The sequence below is a fragment of the Pavona decussata genome, unplaced genomic scaffold (genome assembly GCF_977016875.1).
Source record: "Pavona decussata unplaced genomic scaffold, jaPavDecu1.1 SCAFFOLD_53, whole genome shotgun sequence".
Classification (NCBI taxonomy): Eukaryota; Metazoa; Cnidaria; class Anthozoa; order Scleractinia; family Agariciidae; genus Pavona; species Pavona decussata.
In genome coordinates this window covers 3,720,001-3,747,222 of record NW_028145475.1, presented here as the reverse complement: position 1 = coordinate 3,747,222, position 27,222 = coordinate 3,720,001, and the positions used below count along the sequence as shown (strand labels likewise).

Genomic DNA, 27,222 nt, shown 5'->3' with positions numbered 1-27,222 from the left:
AAACATGGCAATTTTGAGCAGCAGTTTTGCGTTGGAGCATGCGCATTCGTCTTGTAAACAAAGATGGCGTGTTGTCGTCTTTCCGTAATGTTGCAAATTCTTCCCTAAACGATGGTGTAGTTTTTACTTTTGTTTTTGCTTTTCCTTTCTTTAACTTCTGCGAAAAATGCCGCCTTCCTTTTGCGGTTTAGTTTGTACTCTTGTGATGTTGTTTTATAAAGGCATTCATATTTTGGCCACAGCTCAATTAGAGTCTCTTCCTCTTTAGGTGGTTTGAACCTTTTGTTGTCTTCCGAGGTCGCACTATGCATGGCCATGTTTGCTGGAACAAAATAGCGCGCAACAAGTACCAAGCAACCTGTGGGGACCCGGCTGATACGTCATTTCTGGGGCATTTGGCTGAAAAATCACCGCGAAATTGTATCAAGTTTCGAGCATGTTCGAAACTCGCGGCGACAAAGCGCGATAAATAAATCGCACTAAAATTGCATTGAAATCGCAGCTGGTTTACACGCGGGATTTAAAGTTGCAACTTGGCGGTGACAAAAATCGAAGTGGAAATCGCGACAAAATTCAACGTCTGTGCAGCGTATATTTAGCTTAATTTGCTTACGTTGGCGCTTTTTCGCGTCTATGCAACGTATATTAGGTTATTAGTTTACGTTGGCGTTTTTCGCGTCTGTGCAACGTATATTTCCTAAGAACTTTTTTACGTTGGCGCTTCCTGCGTCTGTGCAACGTATATTCCATTTAAATTTATTTCCGTGAGCTTTTCTTATTTTTACATGAGCTTGGATTCCTTTGTTCTTTTCGGGGGAATATATTATATAACCCCCAAATCAACTGTCTGAAAAGCTGGGTGAGGCTTTGATTGTTTGAAGGGAAGAGTGGGGCTAATGATTATGTGTTAATATGCAAGGGGGATAAGTCACTTATCCTCCTCGCATATTAACACATAATCCCCTCGCATTGAAATTTAGCTTTTTATGAAGAACAAATTTACAAATGTTATTTGGAAATATTAAATACGACGCTACAATTTCTAAAATTGAACTGAGCAGTGTTTTCTTTTGGAGCACATTCGCGGATTTTCTTAGTCGGTGGTTCACCGCTTTCCACTGAGGCCAAAACGACAGTTCGAAATTGCACAGTGTATTTAAAATTCCACTGTTTGGAGCTATCACGAAAGTGTTGCTGTCATTTTCACTCCGTAATCCAGTAATCCCAAACTCGTGTACTCCATGAAGTTGCCCTTTTAGTGTTTTGTGGTATTCTTGCTTCATTCCTCGCCTGAATTTCCTTGTCGCTTACAGTAGTGATCCCTCGGCCGGAATCTTCTTTATCTATAAAAAGGTCTGTCAAAGATCCTCGGCGCGTAAATTGAAATTGTCAACTGCTTTCTCGTTGTTTGCACCCGCAAATAAAGATTCAAAGTTGTTTTCCGAAAGCTCAATTGAGGTGCTGCCACTAAAACTGCTTTGAGTAACAAACAGTTCTGACTCTGAATAACTCAACATTGCTAGCCTGCTTCCTTGTACAGTATCGTAAATTGTAGAGATTTGTTTCGAAATTTGATAGACTCGATCAGTTTAGGAATTAATAATACTTTGATGATACAAATAGATTAGAAATTGATCATTATTGCGAATTTAACCTAGGCCATCTTGCAGGATTTCATAGTTGACCCTTTTTAAGGTATTAAAAGACGGAAATGATGAAACTAGAACGCGATATAGTTGAATTCGATTTGAAACAAATTATTTTACAATGACATTCACAAGCCCAGTTAAACAATTTTATTGCAATTAAACTTTTTTTATGTACGCTATCGCACAGCAAGGATCCTTACACCATGCAGAAACCTGGGATATTTGTGTTTCGTAATTGTTTGATGCAGGGCCCTTCAGTATCGGTAATAATAGGTAGCATCCGAGGCATTATTTACAAAGATGTATTTGAAAACTGGACTTACTGGGGTTCATGTATTTCTGAATGTAGCACTATTAGGTTATTATTGGTGATTATACGTCTTTTATTCTGGTGATCTCTGCGTCAAATAACATAAAATGCATTTGTAATCAGTCGTATAATGCAGAAGAGTTTGATGCTATTAGATGTAACTCTTGAGGTTTAAGGGAGTGGTGAGTGGGTGGGATGGGGAAATTTTTGTGTAGAAAAGAGAATTGGGCCAAGGATGTGCTCTAGCAGTGCCCGGTCGCCTGATTAATAATTCCCTTCGAGCATCTGAAAAAAATTACTGGTAGCCCAGATGGACTGTAACTTTGTGGGGTGGGCTTCCTAGTTGACTCTTAAAATATATCTTAGAGCACAGCCTTGATTGGGAGGTAACTCCCTGTAATGTTAATATAGATTTGCCACTTGCATTACTTTTCATATAAGGGACCTTCAGATCGTAGTATGAGTACGAGATTGAGTGAGTACAAGTACGACTTTTTAAGACCTAGTGCTCATGCTTTAGATAATCGCATGTCAAACCAATCTTGTTCCGACAGCCTCCTTCTCTACTGGTCAGCAACAGGGAGGAGCAAGGGCTCTGGGAACATGACCGGTTTGAAATGCAAAAGTCAGTCATACTCGATCTCGTACTCGTACTCTGATCTGAAGGTAGCTACTGCAATGGAAGGTTTGGAACAACACCATGAGGACACATTGTAACAAAGTCAGTCCAGGAATAGCAAAGTTTATCATATTAGGTTATTTAAGGCTGTTGAGCCTTAAGCGACTTAAGGTGACTTAAGGCGATTTTAGGCGACTTAAGGCGACTTAAGGCGGCTTTAGATCCCAGAGTAGGCCTAAAGAAGGTAGACGATGGTGAGTAAGTCTACATTTCACGGAATCATGATTGGAATCATTCATTAAAGCATCCGGCAAAAATTTCTCATTACCATTTAACAAATCGACCGCAAATTAAACTCAAAGACGTCGATTTGTTTTTTACAATAACATGGAAAAAGTAAGGGCGGCCATATTTTCCGTAAAGAAAGCGCGCGCGTTACATCTGACATCATTTTTATTGTCTGTACTCTTATAGATACTAGTTATGAGCCAATCAACGCGCGGGAGTTTGGATAGTTATTGTAAAAATCGCTATATATATTGTCCCTATTGTCTGGTCTAGTTAAAGATCGTCCCGCTGATTACATTATATTTCTACACAGCTAAGGTTATTCCTCACCAAAACCAAGGGAAATGGGTGACGTCTTCAAAACTGAGTCAAACTGGTAAAATGTTCAAATTGCTCTTGTTTTTACTCGTGGATATGCTTTCGCATCCACGAGTCACAGTGGCATTCCGTATGCAAATAAGTCACTCACTCCGGTTTAACCGGAAGTGGAATAATAGCCAATTCCACAGCAAGGGAGACAATTGTGTGATTGGTGATTGGTTGATCTTTGCGCTAGTACCCAGATTCTTCTTACACACGCGCGAACTTAAATTTCAAAAACAAATATGTGGGCCGAATGGGCGAATTTAGTTGTCTTTGCTTTGTTCTAGAGTTTGGATAAAAATAGCAGTGTTTAGACGTCTTCCTGTATCAGGATAGTGGATGAAATAGCAAGGATCTTTTTAAGTGCTAGTTTTCAAGTTTGGGAGTGATCATATTCTTTCGATCTTGAGCCACTGTGTGTAATTTTTCGCTCTAATAAATCTTAGAAGATTTGTTGGGTTGGAGGAATTTTTTAAGTGTGATAAATGTTAAACGTAGAAGGGGTTTTGCTCTGTCGGTGAACGGCGAAATTTCTGACGCCTTTGTCAATTGAGGAGGTAAGGTAACTTCAGATCTTTATGTATGCTTGCACACTTTTTAAACTAATTGTAGTGTTTTTGTTTGTTTTTGTTTTTTGAGGAGGGAGCAATTTTCTAGAAGTGACCTTTAACTTTTAAGCAAGATAATGTCCAAAAATTGCAAGCTAATACGGATTATAGTAGGCCAGTATTATTATATGAATTCATGTGGTCGGTAACATAATATGCACAATAAAGAGATCGTTCCAAACTGGTACACCGCAGACCAAAACGATTCCTTAATTATAGGGATTTACAAAATATTTTAGATTTCATCGTTTTCTAGCGAAATTGAGTGATTTTGTTTTTGTTGATGTTTACGTTCTGTTTGAGGGAGATACACATTGGAGATGTTTGAATACAGGAGAAATATTTAAAGTCAAGTTAGCTTTGTGTCATTGTTCCATTTTCTTTTAAGTATTGTACTTGCAGCTGATTAATTCAATACAATGGATCGAAAAGCTCATTTTTAAAAATTTCTTTTATTCCCAGGTTGATAGCTATTCTTCTACACATTAAAGTTGTTTATTTTGGTCTCAAACTAGGTGCTCAGTTCCATGCAAAACTGATATCGATTTATTAGAGAGTCAAGATGTCTTTCTTGCTGTCAACTTAACCTTAGAATGCATTATAATATTATTAATTATTTTTCCATTTGTTTTGGAAGGGATAGGAAGAGCATGAACCTTTGATAACTTCCTGTCTACCACATTAGTTCTTTTGTTTTGAGAGTACAAACTGATACTGTTTTGTTGAGGAAAACCACAGCGGTAGTTAGCTGGCTCTTATTCTTGATATTGCGAAGTCAACACGAAAATCTTGTGAATGCCTTATGCTACTTTACATATATATATATATGAAAACTAGTAAGAATAAAGACTGCATTACGGAGTGCATTCGATGACCTGGATCCAAGGTTCTCTCTCCTTTACCAAGTTGGTTGGACATAAAATCATATACTGCACTTGGGTATAAATCCTCAACTGTCTCCACTGTTACCAAAAAAAATCATCAGGCAGTTATCCCCAGCAGTTTGTTTACACTTTGCTACATGAGAGAGTTAACTTGGAATAAAGTTGGAAATAACACAAAAATTAAAGGATAATGAAATTTTGGGCTGTGCAGTACTGATCAGAGAAAAGGCCTTATCACGGTTTTCAACGCCTTTTTGACGAGTAGGCAAACAGGCTTGAAATAACAGTGTTTGTATGGAAATCGGATGTCAAATAATCTTCATAAAACATCGCTTCTGAAAACTTCATGAATTGGAAACTTTTGACACTAGGAAAAGAATTTAAAGAAAAAATTGGGGGGGGGGGGGGGGATGTACCTGTGTCAGGAATGTCGAAAAATTGAGGGTTCAAATAACTGAGATTGCACTGTGAAAATAAATAACTGTACATAATTTTTATTTTCATTACTCCCTTCTAAGTTTTGAATATTTCTGTTAATTAAAAGAGATGGGTGATAAGAAGTTTGACCTTCTATCTGTTATCATGTTTATCAACAGAAGCGAGGGCCTGGTTGCATTGAACATGGCCTGAACATCAGCCACATCCACGAGTTAACGATAGTGTCACTTTGATTTTCTTTATTATAATTACTATTCATTTACGCGCTTTACAATCTTATCAAGGCCAGTCTAAGTGTGAAAGACTTATACGGAAAAGTAGTGCTCTTCGCTGTGATTTTAAATGAGATTTGAATTGCTTTTACAAGCGAATTCAATTCGCTTGTAAAAGCGATTCAAATCTCATTTAAAATCATATTGTTTACTATTTTTGCTGAGATAAGAGCAGAGCGCATGCGTCAAAGTGTCCTTGAGTTGCCCTTGAAACATTGGTTTGTGTTGTAAGTAACCGTTTGAACTGTGCATGCGGTTTGCTCCCGTCCCGAGACCTTGCAGCTAAAATTACCGACCACAACAATAACATCTACTATCGCCTGGGTCAATGGTCATTTATTCGGCTTAATGCTCACGTAACAACATTACAGCGCCTACCCTATGTGATCTAAACTTAGGTTACACATTTATCTCACATACAGAAATCCGCTGTAGCCCGAGTTACGGTAACGCATATTTCCGCTGTCAATAATCCTCCGAATATCTTGCCAGCAACGGTCTCGATTGTAAGTTGGTGCGTAGACTGTTACACAGCCTAAGCTTACTCGTCCTGGATGCATGCCCATCGCATACCGCCCTGTTCTGGTGCGCTGTGTATAGCCGTAGTAGCCAGAGTTGTCCTCTTTCTTGGGGTAGAGATTGTACCAGTCAATACCTCGGTTGGAGTACCTTTTGCCAATGAGGTACTCTCCGCGTGGAGTGGGTCCACCATAACGATCATCTCTGGTCTCCCTGGGTGGTTGTGTAGAACAGGTCTTTGCACTTCTTCCCCTGTATAAAAATGGTCATGATAACATAACCAATGCAATGTGCTGTTATTATTGGTCTTCTTTCGTGTGTCAAAGAGCTTTTACTTTAACTTTAAAGGATCAGTTCTGAGTTTCTGTTTGGATGCCTGTCCCTAATGGCTTACAAATCATCAGGCTAACTGGGATGATGACGACCTGAGACTTAAAGCGGAAGGTAGTTCTTACCTTTGTTCCTGTTCATGAAATATTTGACTGTGATTATCAGTTGAAAGCTATTGAGCATCACCAAGCTTTCTTGTGGTTTATGTGTGTTTTAAAATTCAAAAAAATGATTTGTATACTTTAGGCAGTTTTGATTTCTTCGACATACCTTGAACAGTGAAAGTATTAATTACAACTAATGCCAACATGCAACGCTTTTCATTAAGTTTTAGCCTATTTTTTTCTTACCTTCTGCATGTGACCTGGTTGCGGGCTCTGTAGTGAGTGCACACCACTGCGTTGGGGTTGCGACGTGGACCTCCTGCGGGGCTGAAACATCATAAATATAACCTTAGTAGAAGTACTCTCTGATTGGTTGAAGGCCGTGTTTTAAAGCCATGTGGGAACATTTTTGCCATGTATACATAAAAAATAGATTCCATTTTACTTTGCGTCTGTACTAGGACAACGCACAGATGATGTCGAAATGTGGTGAGAACACTGTTTTCAAAACTAATATCTCTTCCCGAAGAAAATCCTGGCCCCAAAATATCACAGCAGGTAAGTCCCTAAAAATCACTGCGATTTGTAATTGATTTCTCGCCATTACCGGATTTCTGTCCAAATATTTGCTTCCTTTTCACGTCACAGCAAACTTCTAGTGTTTTACCCTGGCTGATTTCACTCTCAGCGTTTTTTCTCCAATGTTTTATCGGACAGTTTTCTTTTCCTGCGAAAATCTGCCTACGTTTCCGCTACTCGAAAAAACAGTTTACCTAAACTTCCTTGACCAGTAATTCTGGCTACTCTGATAACAACCGCCGGTCACATCACTCGATGACGTTTTGTGGGGCTTACAACTTTAGAAGGAGGAATTGAAGAACACGGTTCCTCATTTTAATTCGTATTTTCTCAAAAATTTAATGAGTTATTAAGGTGCCAGTTAATGGTATGCTGTTTCAATTTATTCTTCGTATCAATGTTATTACAATACAATTGAATAAATTTAGTAGAGTTCGAAATAACTTTTTACTTTAATCCATCCATCCATCCATCGACCCGTGCATTTTTAGTAGTATACCTTCAGCAAAATTAACCTCATTAGTGCCTTCCCTTTGCCTCCCTGCCTTCCTGCATACTAATAAGTGCCTTCCTCCATACTAATTAAGTGATTATGTAGTGTCTTCCTGCATACTTATAAGTGCCGAGGTTTACTAATGAGCGTCACTCTTGCACAAAGGAAACAATAGACATGCCTACGCTTGCAATGCCCGCTCAATATCTACCCTGATTGCATCTTAAGATTTATATTGCCTGTTTTGAATAAAAAGCGGTTAGATTTCGAAAGCGTTATCGTTCTTGCAATCGCTTTGCTGGGAAAACTTTTTTCCGATTTTTCAAAACGTTAGTACCGTTGAAAATGGCTTTTTTCACCAACTTTATTGATTTTCAAGCTGCCTTGAGCGCTTGTTTAACTGTCCGCGACTTGGAGACAAAACCGTTTGAATCGCCTATCTATCTCGAGGAAATGAAAAAACTATTAAAGTCACGCACCGTTAGTCAGTGAATTATGGGGGTTCACGAGCCCAAAGTTGCATACAAATTAGTTCAGTTCTGCTGGAAAAACAAGTTCAAGTGAGCATCTTGACCCGATTAGTATATAAACAATTTTATATAACTTAACAAGGATCAATTAGTTGCTAGCAATAGAACCAGACAGGTTCTGAAGGTATACTACTGTTTCTTCGTCACTTTATCCGCTCCTTCTTTCATACATTTATTCCCACAGTCTCATATTGAGCAGTAATTTTGTAATTTTTAGGTGGCATACTCATAAGTGGTAGGCAGCTGTTGATCTCATATTGAGCAGTAATTTTGTATTTTTTAGGTGGCATACTCATAAGTGGTAGGCAGCTGGTGACCCCAATACAAAGTTTACTTCACCTTGGCTTTCATTGATGGTTCCGTATTCCTCCTCTCCTCTCGTTGCTCTTCTCTGCTCTACTCTAATGTACTTTGCTCTACTAATAATAACTATTAATAATCAAAGATCAGGGAGTGCGTTCGATGATGCCGATCTCAAGATCTCTCTCTGCCAAGTTGGTGATGATGTCATCCGCCCCTGCAAAATCTGCGGGAAATGCCAGATACGCGTCCGAAGATCCACTTGTTTTCCAATACAGTCGCAACTTCTTCATCACCAAAAATTTCTCCCTGAGCTAATTTGTAAATTTTCCGTTATTTCTCCACTAACCTTGATCCTGAACTAGAACTTGCTCTCCTGCGGCGTCGCCATGAGCCCCAAGAGAATGCTTGGCTGGTGAACATCGCCAAGAACAAAACCACGATCATCACCTTTGGGTTCATCGTTCAGGCCAGAAAATAAATTTAATCTCTGCAGGCGAAAGTGATTATTTGTAAAGCCATTGAGTAAGTGTTCTGCACCCTGGTTATACCGAGTAGCAGTTTAAAGATTGAGTCTGAAATAGTCTTGCAATTTCGAGGTCGAGCTAAACTTTAAGTCCGATTTTTTTATAAAACATAATGTGAAGCAAGTATAAATGTATAGTAATTCAAATTGCCAAGGTCTTATTCGGGGTTACCGTACTGATTGAAAGGAACTCGAACTCGACTCTTGAACTCATCGAGAATCGCACGAAAACCTTCAAGGTTAAAATCTGAATTGTGTTCGACAAGGAAATAAGACGTTTAAAGAAGAAGACTCATTTTTATAAATACACAGCAAGAAGCGGCTGGAAGCACCGATGCATGTGCACCACACAGAATTGTGATGCTATTAATTCTTAGTAACGTTGATTTTCTAAATTTTACAACTTTTCTTTTCGGGAAATGATTCACTCACTGGCAGCGAACCTATCACAACTCGTTCAAACGCAGGTGCTAACCAACTTACCTAGAACTTCAGGAAACTGGTTCTGTAAATGACTTGGAGCCTATAGAAACACTAGTTGTTTTCAATAGTGCTCAGGGTGCCGTCTTTAAACCGAAAAAGCCGTGTGGTTGTTAGTTGTATCTCTACTGACCTTTCTTATATACTCTGCTTTAGCAAATCACCGTGTTCATATCAAATATCACCACTTATATTGTCAAGCAATAAACCGCGTAATGACTGTATCAGTGTGTTTCAGCGTTTCAGAATTTTATACGATATAAATAAATAAATGCAACATTAATGATATAATATAAACAAGTGAATAATGCGAAGGCGACCTGCTCTCAACAATATAAATCTAAACAATAAACTTTCATAGCTACCTCCAGGATATAGTCGGTTTAAAAGCATCTGTGACATAAATATTCTACATCAAAAAAAGTTACTTGAAGGGTACATTTTTAATGAATCCGTGAAGGAAAAAACTCCTCTGAGTTACATAACATTCAGTGCTTTACAGATATTGATATTGAGAATCACTTGGAATGAATTGTACTGTGTTTCTGTCGGTTTCAATGATTCCGGTGGTAGCTGCACGTATACGATCTGGAGGTTTTATGTTTCTATGATAGATTATGCATTACTAATCGAGTCAACACACTTCTAACCTTTTTAATCACTTTATTTTAACGCGCGTAAATTTAAAATCTGTAAGACAAAAAGGTTTCTTTTTCCGAGTTACATAACCTAGCTTACATAACCTTAACATCACCTATTTTCAGAGCTGAGAGCGCAGTGATAGATGATCCATTAATAATCGAGTCAACACACTTCAAACCTTTTTAATCACTTTATTTAAACGTGTGCGAATTCAAAAACTGCAAGACAAACGGCTCTTTTAAATAGAAAAAATAATTTCGGTTTCTTTTTTGCCCGAGTTACATAACCTTAACATCACCTATTTTCAGAGCTGAGAGCGCAGTGATAGATGATCCATTAATAATCGAGTCAACACACTTCAAACCTTTTTAATCACTTTATTTAAACGTGTGCGAATTCAAAAACTGCAAGACAAACGGCTCTTTTAAATAGAAAAAATAATTTCGGTTTCTTTTTTGCCCGAGTTACATAACCTTAACATCGCCTATTTTCGGAACTGAGAGCGCAGTGACGAGCGTTTAATTTGTTCACTTCAATGACAAATGATTGTTGATCAATATTATAAATCCTTTTGAACATGAAGCAGTGCTATAAGCATGTTTAAAGCACTTAACGCCATTACTCGGTTAATACTATGTGGCTCTTTTTTTAGATTTTTAGGCACCAAAATAGTCTTGATATGCATAATTAGCGATACTTCCGTCAGTTTTTTAATGTAATTGTTACGAGAAAAGATATGAGTGGCATGAAATAATATTATTACTAACTTACAAATAATAACAATAATAATAACAATAATAATAATAATAATAATAATAATAACAATAATGATAGTAACTAAGAATTTGGAAAAACATTTCAGAATAAAAAGTAGCGATATTAAAACATGACGTTTCGGCGACGACATGTCACCATTATCAAATGTAAATTAACGTTATATAAAGAAAGGAAGGTGTGAAAATACATTAGCAAAACTGTTCATTTAATTTTGCACATTCTTTTGTTTTACTCCATCTCGTTTTATTCTAATGTAATTTCACACCTTGTATTTCTCGATATTATCATTTTTCAATATCGTTTTTAATATTGTGCCGTCATCCTCCAATAACCCGATATCGGAACTCGGCTTTACAAAACGTCGCCATCAAAATTCCTTGACATTCTTGTGATCCAGAAATTGAATGGTGATTTTTCAAAAATATTCCAAATTAACATCGTGAATGCGCGCCCTTCCTCGTGAGCGAAAGTTTCATTAAGTCCTATCGATCATCAATTGTTCGAAGAAAGATCAAGCCTAAAACGTTTTCGATGAATGCACGTGACACAAGGACAAAACGTGAGAAGCTTAAGGTTGGACAATTTTTTCACGTTGCTACCATATTTGCTATCCGCAACCAAAGACACATAAATAGTTTCAGTACACTATTATGATAACTTTAAACAAAAGTGGATTAGTGAATGCTGTAGCTTTCGATAAATACCCTTCTTATACGGCTGGCCCAGCGAGCGGGTAAGATGAGTCATATCCTACGCTGTGATTGGACTCCTTCTTGCCCTCTCGGGATTACGCCGGCGTTGCATCAAAAGTTTAATCCCGAGTAACAATGCAATCTTTTCTTCGATTTCCCCTTGTTGGGGGAAAACGCTCACTAAAATGTTCGGTAAACTCTCAACATTTACCCAAAGAAAAGGAAGGATAATGGAATCATCCTGGTGAAGTGAAAATTTTGTTTCAGCTACAATTAATGTACTCAAGTAGAGTACTAAATTGATTAATCAATTTAGTACTCTACTTGAGTACATTAATTGTAGCTGAAACAAAATTTTCACTACACCAGGATGATTCCATTATCCTTCCTTTTCTTTGGGTAAATGAGGTCTCTAGGTTTGAAATTGCTGTATTAAAATCATGGCGTAGTTAAGTGTTTAGAGCAGTTCAGACTGAAAAGTGTTTTTCTCGAGTTCCCCGAAGAAGCTCAGGTTTAGCTGCGTCTTGCTAATGTTGCAAACAACCAAATCTTTTCAAAGTTTCACCCAGTTTTCTGATTGACCCGCTCTATTTTTCGTCTTACGTTTGCATATATTTTCAAAATGTATTGTTTCATTCAAGAATTATTGACTGGAGGCCAAAAACTGTTTAAAAATGTTTATTATTTACGCCACCGCGCGATCGGCTGAAAATGGCGAGTTTGCCGGATTCTATATTAAAACTTCCCGCACTCACAAAAATCAAAATTTTTCGTACTCAATAATTGTCAACTCCCTTTAAGCCATTATAAAGGTAGAGCCTTAAGATAATTTAGGATTCTCAGTTTTCCATGATTACATGCTAATCCAAAAATGCTACCGACTGAGAATAAATCTTACAACGGCCGGGTGTGAAAAATTTCTTTTCGAGCAGAACAGTTTTATGTTCTGTTTTGTTTTGTTTTTGTAGTTTTAACTTGAAGGTAAAGCCCTATAATAAATCCTTTATTGACCAAGCTAGTTTGGTCAAGATGGCTGAATATTGGCCTCGTTCTTGGACGCAAATAAAAGAAGTTGGCCAATATCCAGCCATCTTGACATCACGCTTGGTCACTAACGCATATGTATTGGAATTTAACGAACGTTCACATAACTAAATTTGGTTTGAATAGCTGTTAATATAAACAGCCGAAAATAAAAAGCATGTAACAGAAATGAATTACCTAGGGAAGTGGAGCTGTGTTTTCAATTTTTGTTGCGATCTCACAGTGCTCTTAATGCACCACCCGGAGAGTAATAAGGCCAAACGTTATTAATAAACTTAGATTTCAAGGATAAATGAAAAAACCATATACGGATACCATTTAATTAATTAACTGATCACTATCTTTTTTTGGCGAGATATCACATAAACAAATCTTAATAACAATAAATGTAGTATCGTTTGTCTCACGATGTAGTCACTTTGATATGTAAACTGCGACGTTTCGACTGCTTACTCCTAGTCCTCATCAGGCGATGAGGTCGACTGGTTACGCAGCACCATTTATATCACGATGGTCGGCGGTGATTGGTGTATTTCGATCCCAACTGTTCTGGCTAGAAGTTGCTCCCTCAGCGGTCCGTTGTTGTACCACTCTCTTGTTGTGTTTCTTGATTGTAGGCATCCACGCTTCGGGAACTACAATTCCGCTGTCCCTGTCGCTGTCCCTGTCCGCTGTCTGCTTACCGCGCTTACCCCGCTTTGGAAAGAGGTAAAGTTTATTGATCGAGATTCTCACTGGTACAGCCGCGGGGTCAAGGAAGCTATCCACATAAGACTTCACCCTAATAACATCTTTGAAAAATAGGTAGAAAACCAAATCAAAATTTAATAGAAAATGGCAGCCTTTTGAGCACACGTTCGAAGGAAGGAAATAATAAATTACAGTTATATAGTTTGCTTCTTTAATAACAAACAACTAGGAATCCAAAGAATCCCGACCGATTAAGATGGTCTCCCCACTGAGATGCCCTGGTAATTAAACAACTTTTTTTCCATTTTAGTCACGACATCTAATAATATTGATTGTTGTTGCACATTATTTCCACAGTAAAACATTGACTTTGTGCTACTTCATACTGCAATAATATTTTATGCATAATTTGTATTAATCTATAATAACTAACATCAGTAATTGTTGCATAACCTAAGTGATTGAGATAAATAAACCAATTCTGTCATTTACTAATGTTGAGGTAATAAATTTTAGAAATTTAGGAAAAGGAAAGATTTGTTGTTAGTAAGCTTTAATAAAATGCAGCATGTGTATGAACGGGCTTATCACAGTTTTTTAATTCAGGGGTGTATCCTCGACTTAGTTCGACGAATTTGGGTCGCCAAGTTAACGATCTCATGTCTTCAAGTCTATAAATCAATGGAAAACTGTTTGCGCAGTAACATCAATTATTATTATTATTATTATTATTATTATTATTATTATTATTATTATTATTATTATTATTATTATTATTATTATTTACGCTGCACCATAAATTCCCCTGGCCTCGTTCTGGGATTTATTTGCCGCTTGGGAGTCACACGTCAACAACACATAAAACTTTCTTTGTTTCTTTGTTTCTTTCTTTCTTTCTTTCTTTTAAATTTCACCGCACGGTTAGTTTGAATATATTACTGTAACACAAACACGAAGTGCTTTCCAAGCACTGTTAAAGTCGCTAACTTGTCGACCAAACTCAAGGAACTCATTGTAAGATACTCGTCTGAGACTAGGTGAGTCCATTTGCACATATACTGAGTTTTATCATACTTAACAAACAAATCGGTAATAAATGTTTCCTCAAATCAAAGAAAATTTATTACCGCAAAATTGGCCGCATTTACCTTGGAAGACAAATGATTCGTCTGAGACTCGTTATGCATCAAGATAAATACGAAAAATAAGCGGCAGACACATTCGACTGAGACAAATTATACGTCTATTTTATGCGTTTGGATGATGAATAACGCATAAAACAGACGAAGCATTCTCCTGAGACGCATTATTCGTCGATATAAAAACAGAGCCATGAATTTAGGGAAATTTTGTAACATCTCGACTAAGGCTTTGTTGCCTTGTTCCGACAAGATGGCGGCGAGCGAAAGGAAATCGCATGTTCGTAGACAGCTTGAAAGGCCATTATTTCGTATTCGAACATTGTTTAGCTTCATCTCTGTGTTCGGAAATATTTCACCGTACAGCCTCCTACATTTAAGATTTCACTGATCACCTACAAGGCTTTTGAGCGACCTGAAGCACCGGAATATATAAAGGTTGCTGGATATTCCTTAAGATCAGTGTTGCAGAAATTTCTCGTTGTACCACCATCTAATTCTAAGATTTAGCGAGAGCGATCTTTTCAAACAGCTTTCCCAAGACTTTGGAACTCATTGCGTAGTTGTATTTGTTCAGCAGATTTATTTAGTAGTTTTAAAGGTTTAACCGAGACTCATCTTTTTACTACATATTTTGCATAGGTTGAAATATCTTTTATCTATTGTTAAAAAGATTTTCTTTTGTTTTGTTTTTTTATTGTCGGAGCATCGAGACTTCCGTATGATACTTTCAATGCTTGCGACCCTTGCAAACGGATTTAGACAACTTTTGTGATGTACATGACTTCGCTTTATTATTTCTCTCAGTTAACGCGTCTTATAAACCATTTCAGGGAAGTTACATGCCAGCTAACATGATCCAGTAGTAAAAATGGAAAGGATTTCAACTAGTATGGATGCATTCCTAAGGCCTGTTCACACAATACTATGATTTGATGGCATGACAGTGTCGTAGCACGATATCGTAGGTATATTTTGATAAAATTCGTTGCAATACAACAGATTTTATCAAATCTGGCCGACATTCTTAAGGAAACCACCATGTCAATCAAAATTCAAAATCAAAATAGTGGGTCAAACTATACATAGGACTCGCGCCCCGAAACCGTCGGGCTGGCTTCAAATCGGGCTAATATATATCGTAGAGTGGAAACCGACCTTGGGTCATAGCTTCCACATTAATTTAACATAGAGAAATCCTTTATAACTCGAGCCACGGTAATACATATTCCCGCTGTCGATAACCCTACGAATCCTCTGCCAGCAAGAATCGTCATCGTACGAGGGCGCATACACTGTTACGCAGCCTAAGCTTTCTGTTCCGGGATGCAGCCCCATCGCAAACCGCCCCTTTTTGGTACGCTGCAAATAACCATAGTAACCAGAGTTGTCCTCCTTTTTTGGGTAAAGTCTGTACCAGTCTATTCCGTGTCTATGGTGAGTGTATCGGTTACCAATAAGGTACTCTCCACGTGGTGTTGGTCCTCCGGGACGATCATCTCTGGGTTCGCTGGGTGGTTGCGTGGTACAGGTCACAGAAGTTCTACCCCTAACATTGCATAATAAGAGATTTTTGATTGAGGTCAACTCACTGCATAAGAACTAGCGCTCAACTAGCGCTCAACTAGCGCCCCAAAGTCTATCTTAGACTAACATATACACTGTAAATTTTTGCTCAGCCTTCTATTCGAGACAAAAAAAAAAAAAAGAAAAAACGGCCTATTTCAGGCGTTCATCTTCGAAAAATTCCTCTACCCTCACCACATCATTTCCTGGCCAAAACGGTAAAATGCTTATGTGAGGAAGTACCCCTCCTTTTCCTCGTCCTGGTGTGTACACAACAACAACAATTAAGGAAAACTTAAAACAGTAGGAAAAACTGACAAGAAAGAGGAATTACTCTGCTGCTGGACATGACTTATGTTTTCAATTTTCCTGCAAAGTTAAACAACACGAAATGTGTTTTCTTACTTCTTGCACGTGAGACGGTGAAAGCTCCTGTAATAAGTGCACACCACTGCGTTGGGATTGCGGCTTGGGCCCCCTGAAGGACTAAACAATTGTAAAAGCACAAATAAGACAATAGCTTCACTCTGCCAAGTTTTGTCAAACTGAAACTGAAGTAAGCACTATCATCAATCATAGAGGCATAAACCGCTCAAGTACCTAATCATAATTCGAAACAAATATAACTGAATAAACTCTGTCCAGCACAAGAAAATACTCACGAGTGAATTAAGATTGCTTTCATTTTTGATTGGTGTAGAAAAAGGCGCGAATTTCCTTTAACCAATCACAAGGCGTAGTGGCGAGTAAAACTAAAGAAGGCGGGATGTGTTAACTATGGGGATGTTTACATGGAGGGAGAAAGATCCTAAAACTTCAAAGTGAAACAACTATTCGTTTAATTTACATGCAGAATTTTTGGTCGAAGTGGTTACCAACAGGAGAACGAAAAGAAGAACAATTGCCGGCCTTTAGCAGTTGAACGCCCATCTGCCACCATGTTTATTCTTTTTTGTCACAAGTACTAGGATCCGCCGAGTGAAGGTCAAGGATCTTCCTATCTCTCAACTAGGAAGATCCTAGTGTCAGGGCCAAGTACAACCTTCTGCATGTAAACTGAATACAGAAAACAAACGCTAATTTTAAGATAAATAGATTGAAGAACTCATTCCTTCTTAGTAATGCGCTCAAATTGTAATTTTTGTCATTTTATGTCAGTTTTTTAATCTTTGTAATTTTACTAAATTTTTTGAATTTTTTTAAATTTCATTGTGAAAAAAAAAAAACTACATAATTCAACCCTCGGGTTGCAATTTAGTTTTAATAAAGCATCTATCTATCTGTGACGCTAGGATGATCCGCCTTCTAGGACCTTCCTAGTGCTAGGATCTCCCTCCCTTCATGTAAACAGCCCCTAAAAGTAAGAGCCTAATTTCAGACCTCGTGAAGAGAAGGGCGTGGAAGATGGGAGGGGACGGGGAGGAGAAGAGGCAGTAGGCCTTTTCTTATTTTCAGTAACTTTGGTACAAAACTCAACTTAATTTTGCAACCGTTTTATTGCAAGATTTGATTTCACAAGGAGGGGGTTTTAAACAACTTAGCGTTTCCTCCTTAATAACCTGTATAGTATCATTTTGAGTAAGGGTTAGGCTGAGTTTGACAACGACTGTCATTCCTTGTAAACAATATGTCTTATTCGTATTTACCTTGATGGCCTTGGTTGCGGACGTCTTGGCCTACTTCTTCTTCGCCAGCCCCAGCCCCAGGCTAATGATGAACTAATGAGCATCGCCAACAACAAGAACGCGAGTATTACCTTTGGGTTCATTGCTGACTAGAGAAGGAAGTGAATAAACCTGGCTACAGTCAAATCTCTACGAAAGTGGCCATTCGCTGGCCTCCTGATATAATTTTACAGAAATACTCATTCATCACAGAAAAGTTTATTCTAAACATTCAGTAAGTTGTGAATAAAACGCATACTGTATATATTTTCCTTCCGTGTAATAACTAAACAAATGGAAACAAATAACTGTCAGTCTTTTGGTTAACACACATTAACTGTGTGGTTGGATTGTTTTAATTAAGTGCACGTTCAGTAAGATCTGTTTTGAAAGTACTTCGAGTTCCTTGTGATCAGTAGAAACTGGATAGATTTACAGCATGTCTTGAAATCCTTCATTGCAGCTAGTACTCAAGATTCTTTAATCCTTAAACGTCAGTTATCATTTGGGGAAAGCACAAACAAAACTAACTTCTTGTCGAAGGTTGAATAGAGTAAAAAGTCACTGACCATTTATAATTCTTGGAGAAATTGGGGACAGTTTCGATCAGGTAACCGAGGTTTTCTTTCAAAAAGAATAGATCACTTCATTTAATAAGTTTCCTTGTATTTAGCGCAGAGCAATGATTAGGGACACATGCCTGGTCGAACTGGAATTTAAAAATGTTGGTTTTTGAAGAGGGGGAGAATGCGGAGTACACGGCGAAAAACCTCTCGGAGCAAAGACGAGAACCAACAACCAAGTAAACCCACATTTGGTGCCAAGTCCAGGAATCGAACCCGGGTGGAATTAATAAAAGGCGAATGTTGTGACCCTTGCGCCATCCCTGCTCTCCACAGCCCAACTTCACTGACTGCAGAGAGTGTTAGACACAGAGTACGAGTTGGAGTACGGCGTCTTGTTTTACTCATGCTGGGAAACGTTGTTGAACATTTTTGATTAACACGATGTACCAACGACGAGACCTCAAATGGAAGCATGATCAAATGCTCAATGCCAGTCTTTTGTTTTTTTTTACAGAAATACAAAAAAATCTACAGTGTATTTAATGAACAGACGCTAGCGTTGTAATAGAAGCATTTTCTTGAGGAGCAAGGAATGCGCTGTAGTGGGAGCACTTGACTTCCACCAGTGTGGCTCGGGTTCGATTCCCGAATTCGAAGTCATATGAGAATTGAGCTGAGTTTGTTGTTGGTTCTCTTCCTTGCTCTGAGAGGTTTTTCTCCAAGTACTCTGTTTTTTTCCTTCTCCTCAAAAACCAACATTTCCAAATTTCGATTCGATCTGCAGACGGTCCCCATACTGTAAAGTGCGTTTGATCATCTCGTTATTATGCGCGACTACAAATTTACTAATTTAAAAAGGGAGAAAAAAAGTGCCAAGAAGGGAGAAGTATAACTTAAAAAAACACGTTTTCCTTAGGCCGAGATTTCGCTATAAATTCGTCTTACTTCAACTCGGGCAAACGACTCAAATGCATCGGCTGTTGAGATGCGTAGAACGCTTCCGCAGTTAGGGTTACGTTGCTAACGCATTTCTAGGAATCCGACAGCTGGCCGTTTAAAGAGGTTGGTTGATTAACAGAAAGTCGAAATTTCAGTGCATGCCTGAATTAACCTCTGGTGGCGTTTAACCAGTTAAAAATGTTTGAAATACTATGAACCAGTTTGACGGTTGTGGATTTCATCCGGAGACTCAAAGCTAGAAACACCTCTAAGCTACGCATGATAAACAGCCTCAAGGGAAATTATTGCTCTTTTGTTTTCATTTGAACGGTCGCAATTTTAGGATCTTAGACACAGGCGAAATGATACAGATACAACATCCTGATTAACAGCGCTGTAGGAAATTAACTTACCCTGACCAGTGTTCGCTGTGATGAGTATCTTGGTCCGACAAATGCTCTTCTAAATGAACGAGATCTGCGCTAGCTGCGCTATCTGAGTAACTGTGCAAAGCATTTATTAGATTATTCAATGGTCCAACATCCCGTTATAAAAAAAAACAGGACGCACTACGTATTGTTTCAGTGCTTAAACGTATGTTTGCGGTGATAAGTAATATTTGTTGTGGTTGTCTCAGAACTGATGTGATATCAACTGTGGTTTCACTCCCTGATGGTTTAGTCATTGATTAACCGATCGAAGCGACTTCCAGCGAAATAAAGCGCAATGCGATGTTATCAACAAATAATTTTGCTTTACAGCGCACTGTTTTAATTGGTTAATAAACCGAGAACATGCTTAAAATGAAAAAACACAAGTCATTCCTTGCACTTTTGTCTGCACGCGTTTCCCCACGCTTAGCAACCCACACTAAATATTTGCTTTCCGTCCCGTTCAGTTTATTGGCTTCAGTTGCAAATTACTCGCAGTTTCGGACTTACGTATACAGCTTAAACCAGGAAACATTGAAGAAAAATTGCCCTCTAAAATGAAGCTTCTCGTCTGTGTGGGCAAGAAATATTTATTTATTGTGGATGCCAAAATAAAAAGGGAACATTCTTGCCTCTCGGCGGCAAGTCTTCAGCCCACATCATTTTTCATATTTTTATATTACCAGTTTGCAAGCCCACATAACCCTTGCGGAAGCCAGAAGAATGTTGTGAAAAGGAAGTAAAGAAAAAATAGAAACATTATTTTCCTTTCGCAAAAATAAATCATTTCTGCCACAAATATTGCATGTTCATATTCATATGGTATATTTCTTTGCCGTTCTCCGCAAAGGATGATTTCAGTCGTTGCGAAATGTGTTGCGTCAGGAGCTGCTGCCAGTGTGTGATTCAACCAAGTTATTAGTATCAGTGGACGAAATTAAAAATCTACAGTGTTGTCTAGCTGGGAGACATGTTAAATGCGGCAATATGTCGATAAAACATCAACAAGCAACGATTTACGACGAGAATGATTTAATGCCTTTGTTTTGGTGGCAGAGATGACCACGTGACTAAGTTTACACTTCATTTGCCGCTCGCTCTTTTCAGTTTCTGAGAAGTAATGCGTTCGCATCAAAGGTGATAATTATTTCGCACTATTCTCGTCTATGTACTCATTTTTTCAAGAAAACAAAACCGCGAATCCCACGTTTGCACTCTAAAAACAGCGAGAGAGCACGTAGCAGTCAAATATGGGATGAACGGATTTTGCTTGTTTTGGTGAATTGAGGCTAGTTATATCGCATCGAAGGATACCCATAACACAAGCGTTGAAGTAAGTTGAACTGAAAAACAAAATGCAATCGAAGCGTGATTTCTGGTGTGATAACGATCAAGCCACTGTTTGTTTACTTTGCGGTTTGAAGCGGCATCTCATTGGTTACTAAATGATGGTTTTTGACACTCAAGCAAGTCGATGTTGCGTTGCTGTTTTGCTTAGAAGGCGTGTTCGAGTTAAAGTGACAAGAAATGTTGTCAAGGACGCTCATTCCACATACAAATACACACGCCGTTCGCGGTAGACCCACACTAAAAAGATGTCGAGCGCTTTCGGAACGGGTCAGTACGGGAACTCAAAGAAAAAGCAAGAGATATTCAATGATACCAAATGGACGAATGGATAGATTGTCAACAAAGCAAAATGGAAAGCAGATGCTCCACTTTCGTACCTCTTGTGGTAAATGCAGTGATTTTTCTGATTGTTGTGTTAATTTATACTCTTTATTGTATATAATCGTGTAGTTTGGCATGTTCCACGAGTGCAATGTTCGCGATTGTGCATCATCAGCAAAATCTTTTGTAATTGTGTTTGATGACTATGAAGGTTACTGTGCCTAAGGAAAATGGTGTTCCAGTGAAAATAAACGTAATTTTATTAAAATTTCCTCAAGCGAATTTATTTTTAGCAAAAATAATCGGTTTGGATTTCGCAGGTGTGTGCTTCGAGGCGATCGTGCGCCCAGATCGTGTTACCAGTGAAAAAGCTGAAACGTCTGTCACAGAAAGCCCAGAAAATAAGGGTATTAGGGTGGAAAGGTATTCACACAAATACTCCTTTGTCGCCAAAATTCATCATTATCTTAAGCCCCATTTACACTACAGAAAATTTTTGGCACGGCTCGGATAAAAATGGCACGCGTACCCAAAAAAAAGGTTCGGCTCGGGTAAATTTTGTAGTGTAAACGATTTTGCCGTACCAAATTTTATCCTTGCCGACCCAAAATTTCACCCGTGCTCGGCCCTTCTGAAAAGGTAGTCCGAGCACGGGTGAAATTGGTACGCGTTCCCAAAAACTCGGCCCGGCTCGGACGAAATGTGTAGTGTAAACGATTGACCGTGCCAAACCAATTTTTTTCCTGACGAGCCTTCGTAACTGTGGTCAGCACCATCTGTTGGAGCATGTGTAGTAATTCCATTCAACATGGCGGAATCGGCGCGCCCTGCAACAAGCAAGTCACCAAGAAAATCTCACGGTCACTCTAAGAAAGGAAATGAAGTAAAGGAATACACTCCTTGTCCCTGAATACTGTTTCTAGCAACTCAAATCAGTGACCATTACGTGTTAACATCCAAAATTGTTGCTCGATAGGACAGTTACAAGGCAGCATTGCTGCTATGACAATGAACATATTTGCGTCTTCACGCCTTTTCTATTATTCTGGAAAGAAGAACAGGAAGAGACTAATTTTCGACGTCCCTGCGACAAGATGTGTGGCCTTTTTAGAAGTAGACACTCCAAATACTTCTCACCCACCATGTTTGAATGAAAGAAGCCATTGGCCGCATGCGCCCTAAGGAATAATCGCGTACGCTACCCAAGATGTTGAGCCTTTTACCCGTACCAAAACATTTTCTCACGCCGCTTAGCACGGCAGAAAAAAAGACGTGTAAACAGGACATCAGTGCTATAGTTTTTGGTACGTGTACCATTTTTATCCGAGCCGTGCCAAAAATTTCCTGTAGTGTAAATGGGGCTTTAGATGCACTTCATGGTTACAAAATCCGACATGTTTAGTAAGGGTGTAATGTTTATTTTGTTTATTTATCCTTTGCGTGACATTTTCGGTTGAACTACAACATGTTTATTGCAAATACAAAGTGATGCCTTAGACTCTCAGAGAGTCTTTTATCGTTAACCTGTCATCAAAGACAGTTGCCAAAGACTGAACTAACGTGCATGGTCAGATACTCCTAATACAACGACGCCCAAGTATACTCTCCCACAGCGTCTTGTTTTTGAACATTTCGGTTTCGGGGCAGTTTCGTTCGCACCGCACGGCTCTCATTCAGTTGTAAACACATTTAAATATCTCTGCCAAGCAACAAAGAGTGATTTCCCCGTGTTCTCCCTTTCTTGGTGTTTATTTTGATTTCAGTAGAAGCAACATTGGCTGAGTTGTAAATTTAACACATGACTGTATGTAATGAAGAGAGAATTCAAGTTTAAATCAGGAGCAAACTAACAACGAACAACGATAAAACTTAATGTTAGGCATCAATTAATTGTTCGCCTGCGCTGTGAAGCTTCCTGCCGCTTGAAAATCCGCGAAAATAGTTCGATAAAAATAGCAAACGGTGGATCCAAAGAAGGAACTTACGGAGTAATTTCTTTCGCTGAATTTGAGCTGCTCCTTTCTCCCATCAAAGAACACTGTTATGCTCGGTTATTCGTTGTAAGGAGAAGTAGCGAGGTGAAAGCACTTGATCGTCACGACTGATTTCAGTTTCTCAGCCAAACAAATATCAATCCGATGCAAGTTTTTATCTTTGGCACAAATAATTTATTGCTGTTTCTTGTAAGAGACGCGAAACTTCCTTTCTAGCTGCAGCACTTGACTTCAAAATATTTTTGATACAAACAAGTTCAACTTGGCTTGAAGAGTCGAAGAACCCAGGAAAGAACCTCAAAGAACTTGTTGTTTTTGGACACAAAATGAAGAGCATGAGGAGCGAGTATTTTCGCCGCTCGACCTATCAGGAGCATAAAGTAATTTTGCCCTAGGTGAAAGGTTTATAGATTGATGTCTTGACACTGTTGTGTGTGGGTGAGCGAGTGAGTGACTTGCTGCGAAACTGAAAACTGAAACTTTAAATACACGGGACTTTCCCTTTATTTCAAGAAACCATAATTAATGTATACTTTTGTACATTACGCGTTTGTCTCCCTGCTAAACTGCTACAGCTGGATGTTGTATTTTTCTTACTATACTACTGAATACTGCATCAACACCCCTCCCCCCACGGAAGTCAACAAATGCTGGGGTGATGTATTACGAGGATTCTAGAACTACGAACAGTTTGTTAAATGTCATGTAAGAATTTAGGTAATATGCGGCATTTAACCCTTTCACTGCCAAATTTCTTGGTCTCTCTGGACAATTATCTCGATGTAGATGACCAAAACGGATTTAGTTGTCCTATATGAAGATCTCCTTTGAAATGTTCGCTGCTCTGCAATAACGAGGACTCAAGTTTTTTTGTGACGTCACCTATTTGAACCGTTGTTGTTTTGCTCGCGAGCACAAACACATTCTAATCGGTAAGTTGTCGGCTTATAAGTGTACTTTCGGGCCATTTTGCACTGCAGAAGCTCCCAGGCCGGCATCATAAAGCTGGAATGGAGAGTAGAGGCAATCCTCTGAAAGAATCCAGAGGTGAGAGATGATTTCATAGCGACTGGGACGCCAAAAGTGTTCGTATCGAGTCATGGTGGCTCACGAGTGAAGTTGCCTCTCTGGCCGTTCTGTGGGTGGATTCTCGGACCTACCTAGGCAATTTGGGGGAGATTTGACTTGCAAAGAAAACGATGTGTGCGATATTTTGCCAGTAGGACCGGGTGGCTCGACACTTTCGTCGTTGTATCGAAATTACCCAGAATGCAACTCGGACAGCAAAGGGGAAATTACGGACTTTGAAAAGTGGCTCGAATCAAATGGCTGATGTTCGAACAGCTGTACGCGTGAGAGGCAAAATTAGAGATAAATGCTTAGTCATGAGATTAAGGTTTGCTGTCATGAAGGAATTTTGGTTTTAAAATGAAATTTTGAATTAAAAAATTGGAAGCAAAGATGTGTGTTTTTCAGCTTTGTCGATGCCGCAGAAAACGGGCATTTTGGTTTTGCTTGAAAATAAATGTTGATATGGAACGGCAAACGGAAGATAAACTCAGTTTATTTGCTCTTAAAGCCTAAAACACTTACTAATTAACACTATTAGTAGACCATAATGACCAGATTTCTGGATTTGAGAACGTGGCCAATCTTGAAAGTGGTAGCCTCTAAAACGGCGACATTAGTCGCCTTTAGCGGTGAAAGGGTTAAGGGTTGAATTGTGACTGCTATACAAAAAAAGGAGCGGCACAGTGATTGACGGCCCGATTTTGCGTGCATCAGGCAATTGCGCGATGATTCCTTTACTCTGTAGTTTCACCTGTCAAAATTCGATTGTTTTTCGTTGCACTTTACCAGAACCTGGCAAACCTTATCAATTAAATAATCCGACTCTGCAATACGTCTCGCGGTGCAGTGGCTTTACGAAACTTACTGCACAAGCACTGGGTAGCATAAACAATGCAGGACACCTTTCCTTGGAAACCGATGTGACATAGCGTAGCCGGTTGACATATTGATGTTATTCAGATTAATTCCACGAAATACAAAATACTTTTTCGATTTTTTATGATGAAATAAAGCCTCCACAGTTGATTATGTATAGGGGGTTGCATTTTGCAGAGGACAAGATTCCGGCTGTGACCCATGCTAAGTTACATGTCCAATGACTCCAAGCGATGACTAGTATCTGCTAGAATTTCAATGTCTCGTAATGTAACCTATGTTGCTGTGTTTTCAAGTTTAGTGCACTTCTACTTCCGAAATGCTATGTTAGTTAGCGCATTAAACTAAGTGTAGCGTCCACTCATAGCTACTTGAATCTGTTCTTTAATAAGTTGTTCACTTGCTAGTTCGTTTCTAATCTGCACATAACTTGTATTCATTCCATTCACAAATTGCACGTGAAAGAGGAAGATTCGCTGAAATAACAACAACGCGACTATTACAAAGATGATATTGACCGAATAACCGAAAATACTGCATACTTACAAGTTATTGTGCCATCTTAATGGAAAGGAAAACTTGTCCTAAAGAAACGACAGTATAACTCCATAACAAAACATGTGTTTTCGTGGGAAAGAGCGCCCGCGATATTTTGTGTGCGGCCACCGAAGACCACACCATATGACGTTCATTTTCTGTCTCTTACACTAAGAATGTCTAATTAAGGTATTTAAGCATTGGGTTGTTTCGTAGACAAACGTTGCACGTTTAGCCGCCATCGATCTATAGCAGAAATTTTCCCGAACAATTTTCCGGCTTAGTGACGAAACTTTAGCTGCTTATATCCAGTAACTACAAATTCTCTTGGACACAAAATGTGTAAACAAACTTAATTGGTGAAAAACTTAAAGCTGGGTGAAAGTCAACCGATTTCAAAAGTTTCACTCTAGTCTCGAAACTTTTCGTTGGGCGCCCTCGTGTGAAATAATACAAAGAATGTATGGCGCACATCACGCGCACTGAACTTTACTTTACTTTTAAAATTTGTCGGTAGCCGGGCGTAGAAACAAGGAACAGGAATATAACTGAGAAGCAAACAGCCTGCAATAACAAAGCAACAACAAACCAAAATTAGTTACTGTAGGTGTCCTTTCTAATTCCGTACAGTTCAAGCAAGGTTTTATAGCTGTTCTTACCTCACACTTTTGATGTCTTGACATTGTTGTTGCAGACGAGCGAATCAGAATGAGCGAGAAAGTTGCTTTGACGCGTACTGAAATTGAGACTGAAATTTGTAACACACGGGACTTTCTCTTCGTTCTCAGTTTTGTTATATGATATGACGTAATGACGTCGAAAGAGTCCCGAGTTACACAGATCTGAAATGGAAGCTTATCGCGTTGGTGGCATATATTTCATTGTTATAAAATATATTTTAACCGTTATTCTGTGACGCTTTAAACAAAAAACTTTCCATGCACATACAAGGGCTCGTCGAATTAGACAATGAGCTACTTTGCGCGAGATACTAACGTAAGAAAGAAATTACGATTTCAAAGCAAACAACCTGTAGGTATGAAATAAATGATCGAGTTTGTCCAGTTTTCATTTCTGTTGAATTATTAAATTACAAAAGCAATATTAAACTGATTAAGGTTTCTTTGAGTGAAGGGGAAGTCCCGTCAGCGAGAGATTAAAGTTTCAGTTTCGATGCTAGCATCGTCGAAGCAACTCAATCAATCACTTGTAACAACATTGTCAAGACATCAAAAGTGTTAAAGACAGCCACAAAACGTTGATTGGCGACCGGGTTTGAGGTTTGTATTTACCTCACACATTTTGTCCTGACACTGTTACAGGTCTGTTGCTGTAGATGAGTGAGTCAGATTGAGCGATTGACTTGCTTCGACACCCCTCGCATTGAAAAACACGCCGGGGACTTTCCCTTTATTCCCAGAATTCGAAACTGCATTTTGCTATATTTTGGGAAGTCATAGGTCCAACTAATGGCGTTAGCTCTGTAAATATTTTATTGCATGTTAAGTATTTTTTTTAACCGTTATTCATTTACGAAGTCATAAATTGACTTAGTCATTCCGTCATACTCCTAACAGGCAAGTAACAGGAAAATAGAAAATATTAAGTGGAAAATACAGTGACGAGCATTT

The 27,222-nt window shown here is 38.7% G+C and overlaps 3 protein-coding genes across 5 annotated transcripts in view; all 3 read right to left on the bottom strand.

Moving 5' to 3' along the window:
* Positions 1-5,750: 5,750 nt before the first annotated feature.
* On the bottom strand, positions 5,751-9,395 carry LOC146480560 (uncharacterized). The gene is made up of 4 exons (XM_085109336.1): positions 9,296-9,395; positions 8,636-8,776; positions 6,631-6,711; positions 5,751-6,202 (listed from the first exon to the last, which is right to left on the bottom strand). The coding sequence occupies exons 2-4, from the start codon at positions 8,746-8,748 to the stop codon at positions 5,839-5,841; spliced, it is 558 nt and encodes a 185-aa protein (XP_084965462.1). The 5' UTR covers positions 8,749-8,776; positions 9,296-9,395; the 3' UTR covers positions 5,751-5,838.
* A 5,812-nt stretch (positions 9,396-15,207) lies between these two features.
* On the bottom strand, positions 15,208-17,616 carry LOC146480559 (uncharacterized). The gene is made up of 3 exons (XM_085109335.1): positions 17,489-17,616; positions 16,248-16,328; positions 15,208-15,825 (listed from the first exon to the last, which is right to left on the bottom strand). Exons 1-3 carry the CDS (start codon positions 17,608-17,610, stop codon positions 15,441-15,443), a joined length of 588 nt encoding a protein of 195 aa, XP_084965461.1. The 5' UTR covers positions 17,611-17,616; the 3' UTR covers positions 15,208-15,440.
* A 9,450-nt stretch (positions 17,617-27,066) lies between these two features.
* The window catches only part of LOC146480558 (uncharacterized), an 18,694-nt gene continuing 18,538 nt past the window's right edge, over positions 27,067-27,222 (bottom strand). For all 3 annotated transcript variants that reach the window (XR_014864724.1, XM_085109737.1, XM_085109738.1), the window contains one exon: positions 27,067-27,222. This exon is cut by the window's right edge. The gene's annotated coding sequence lies outside the window, so the exon portion shown is untranslated.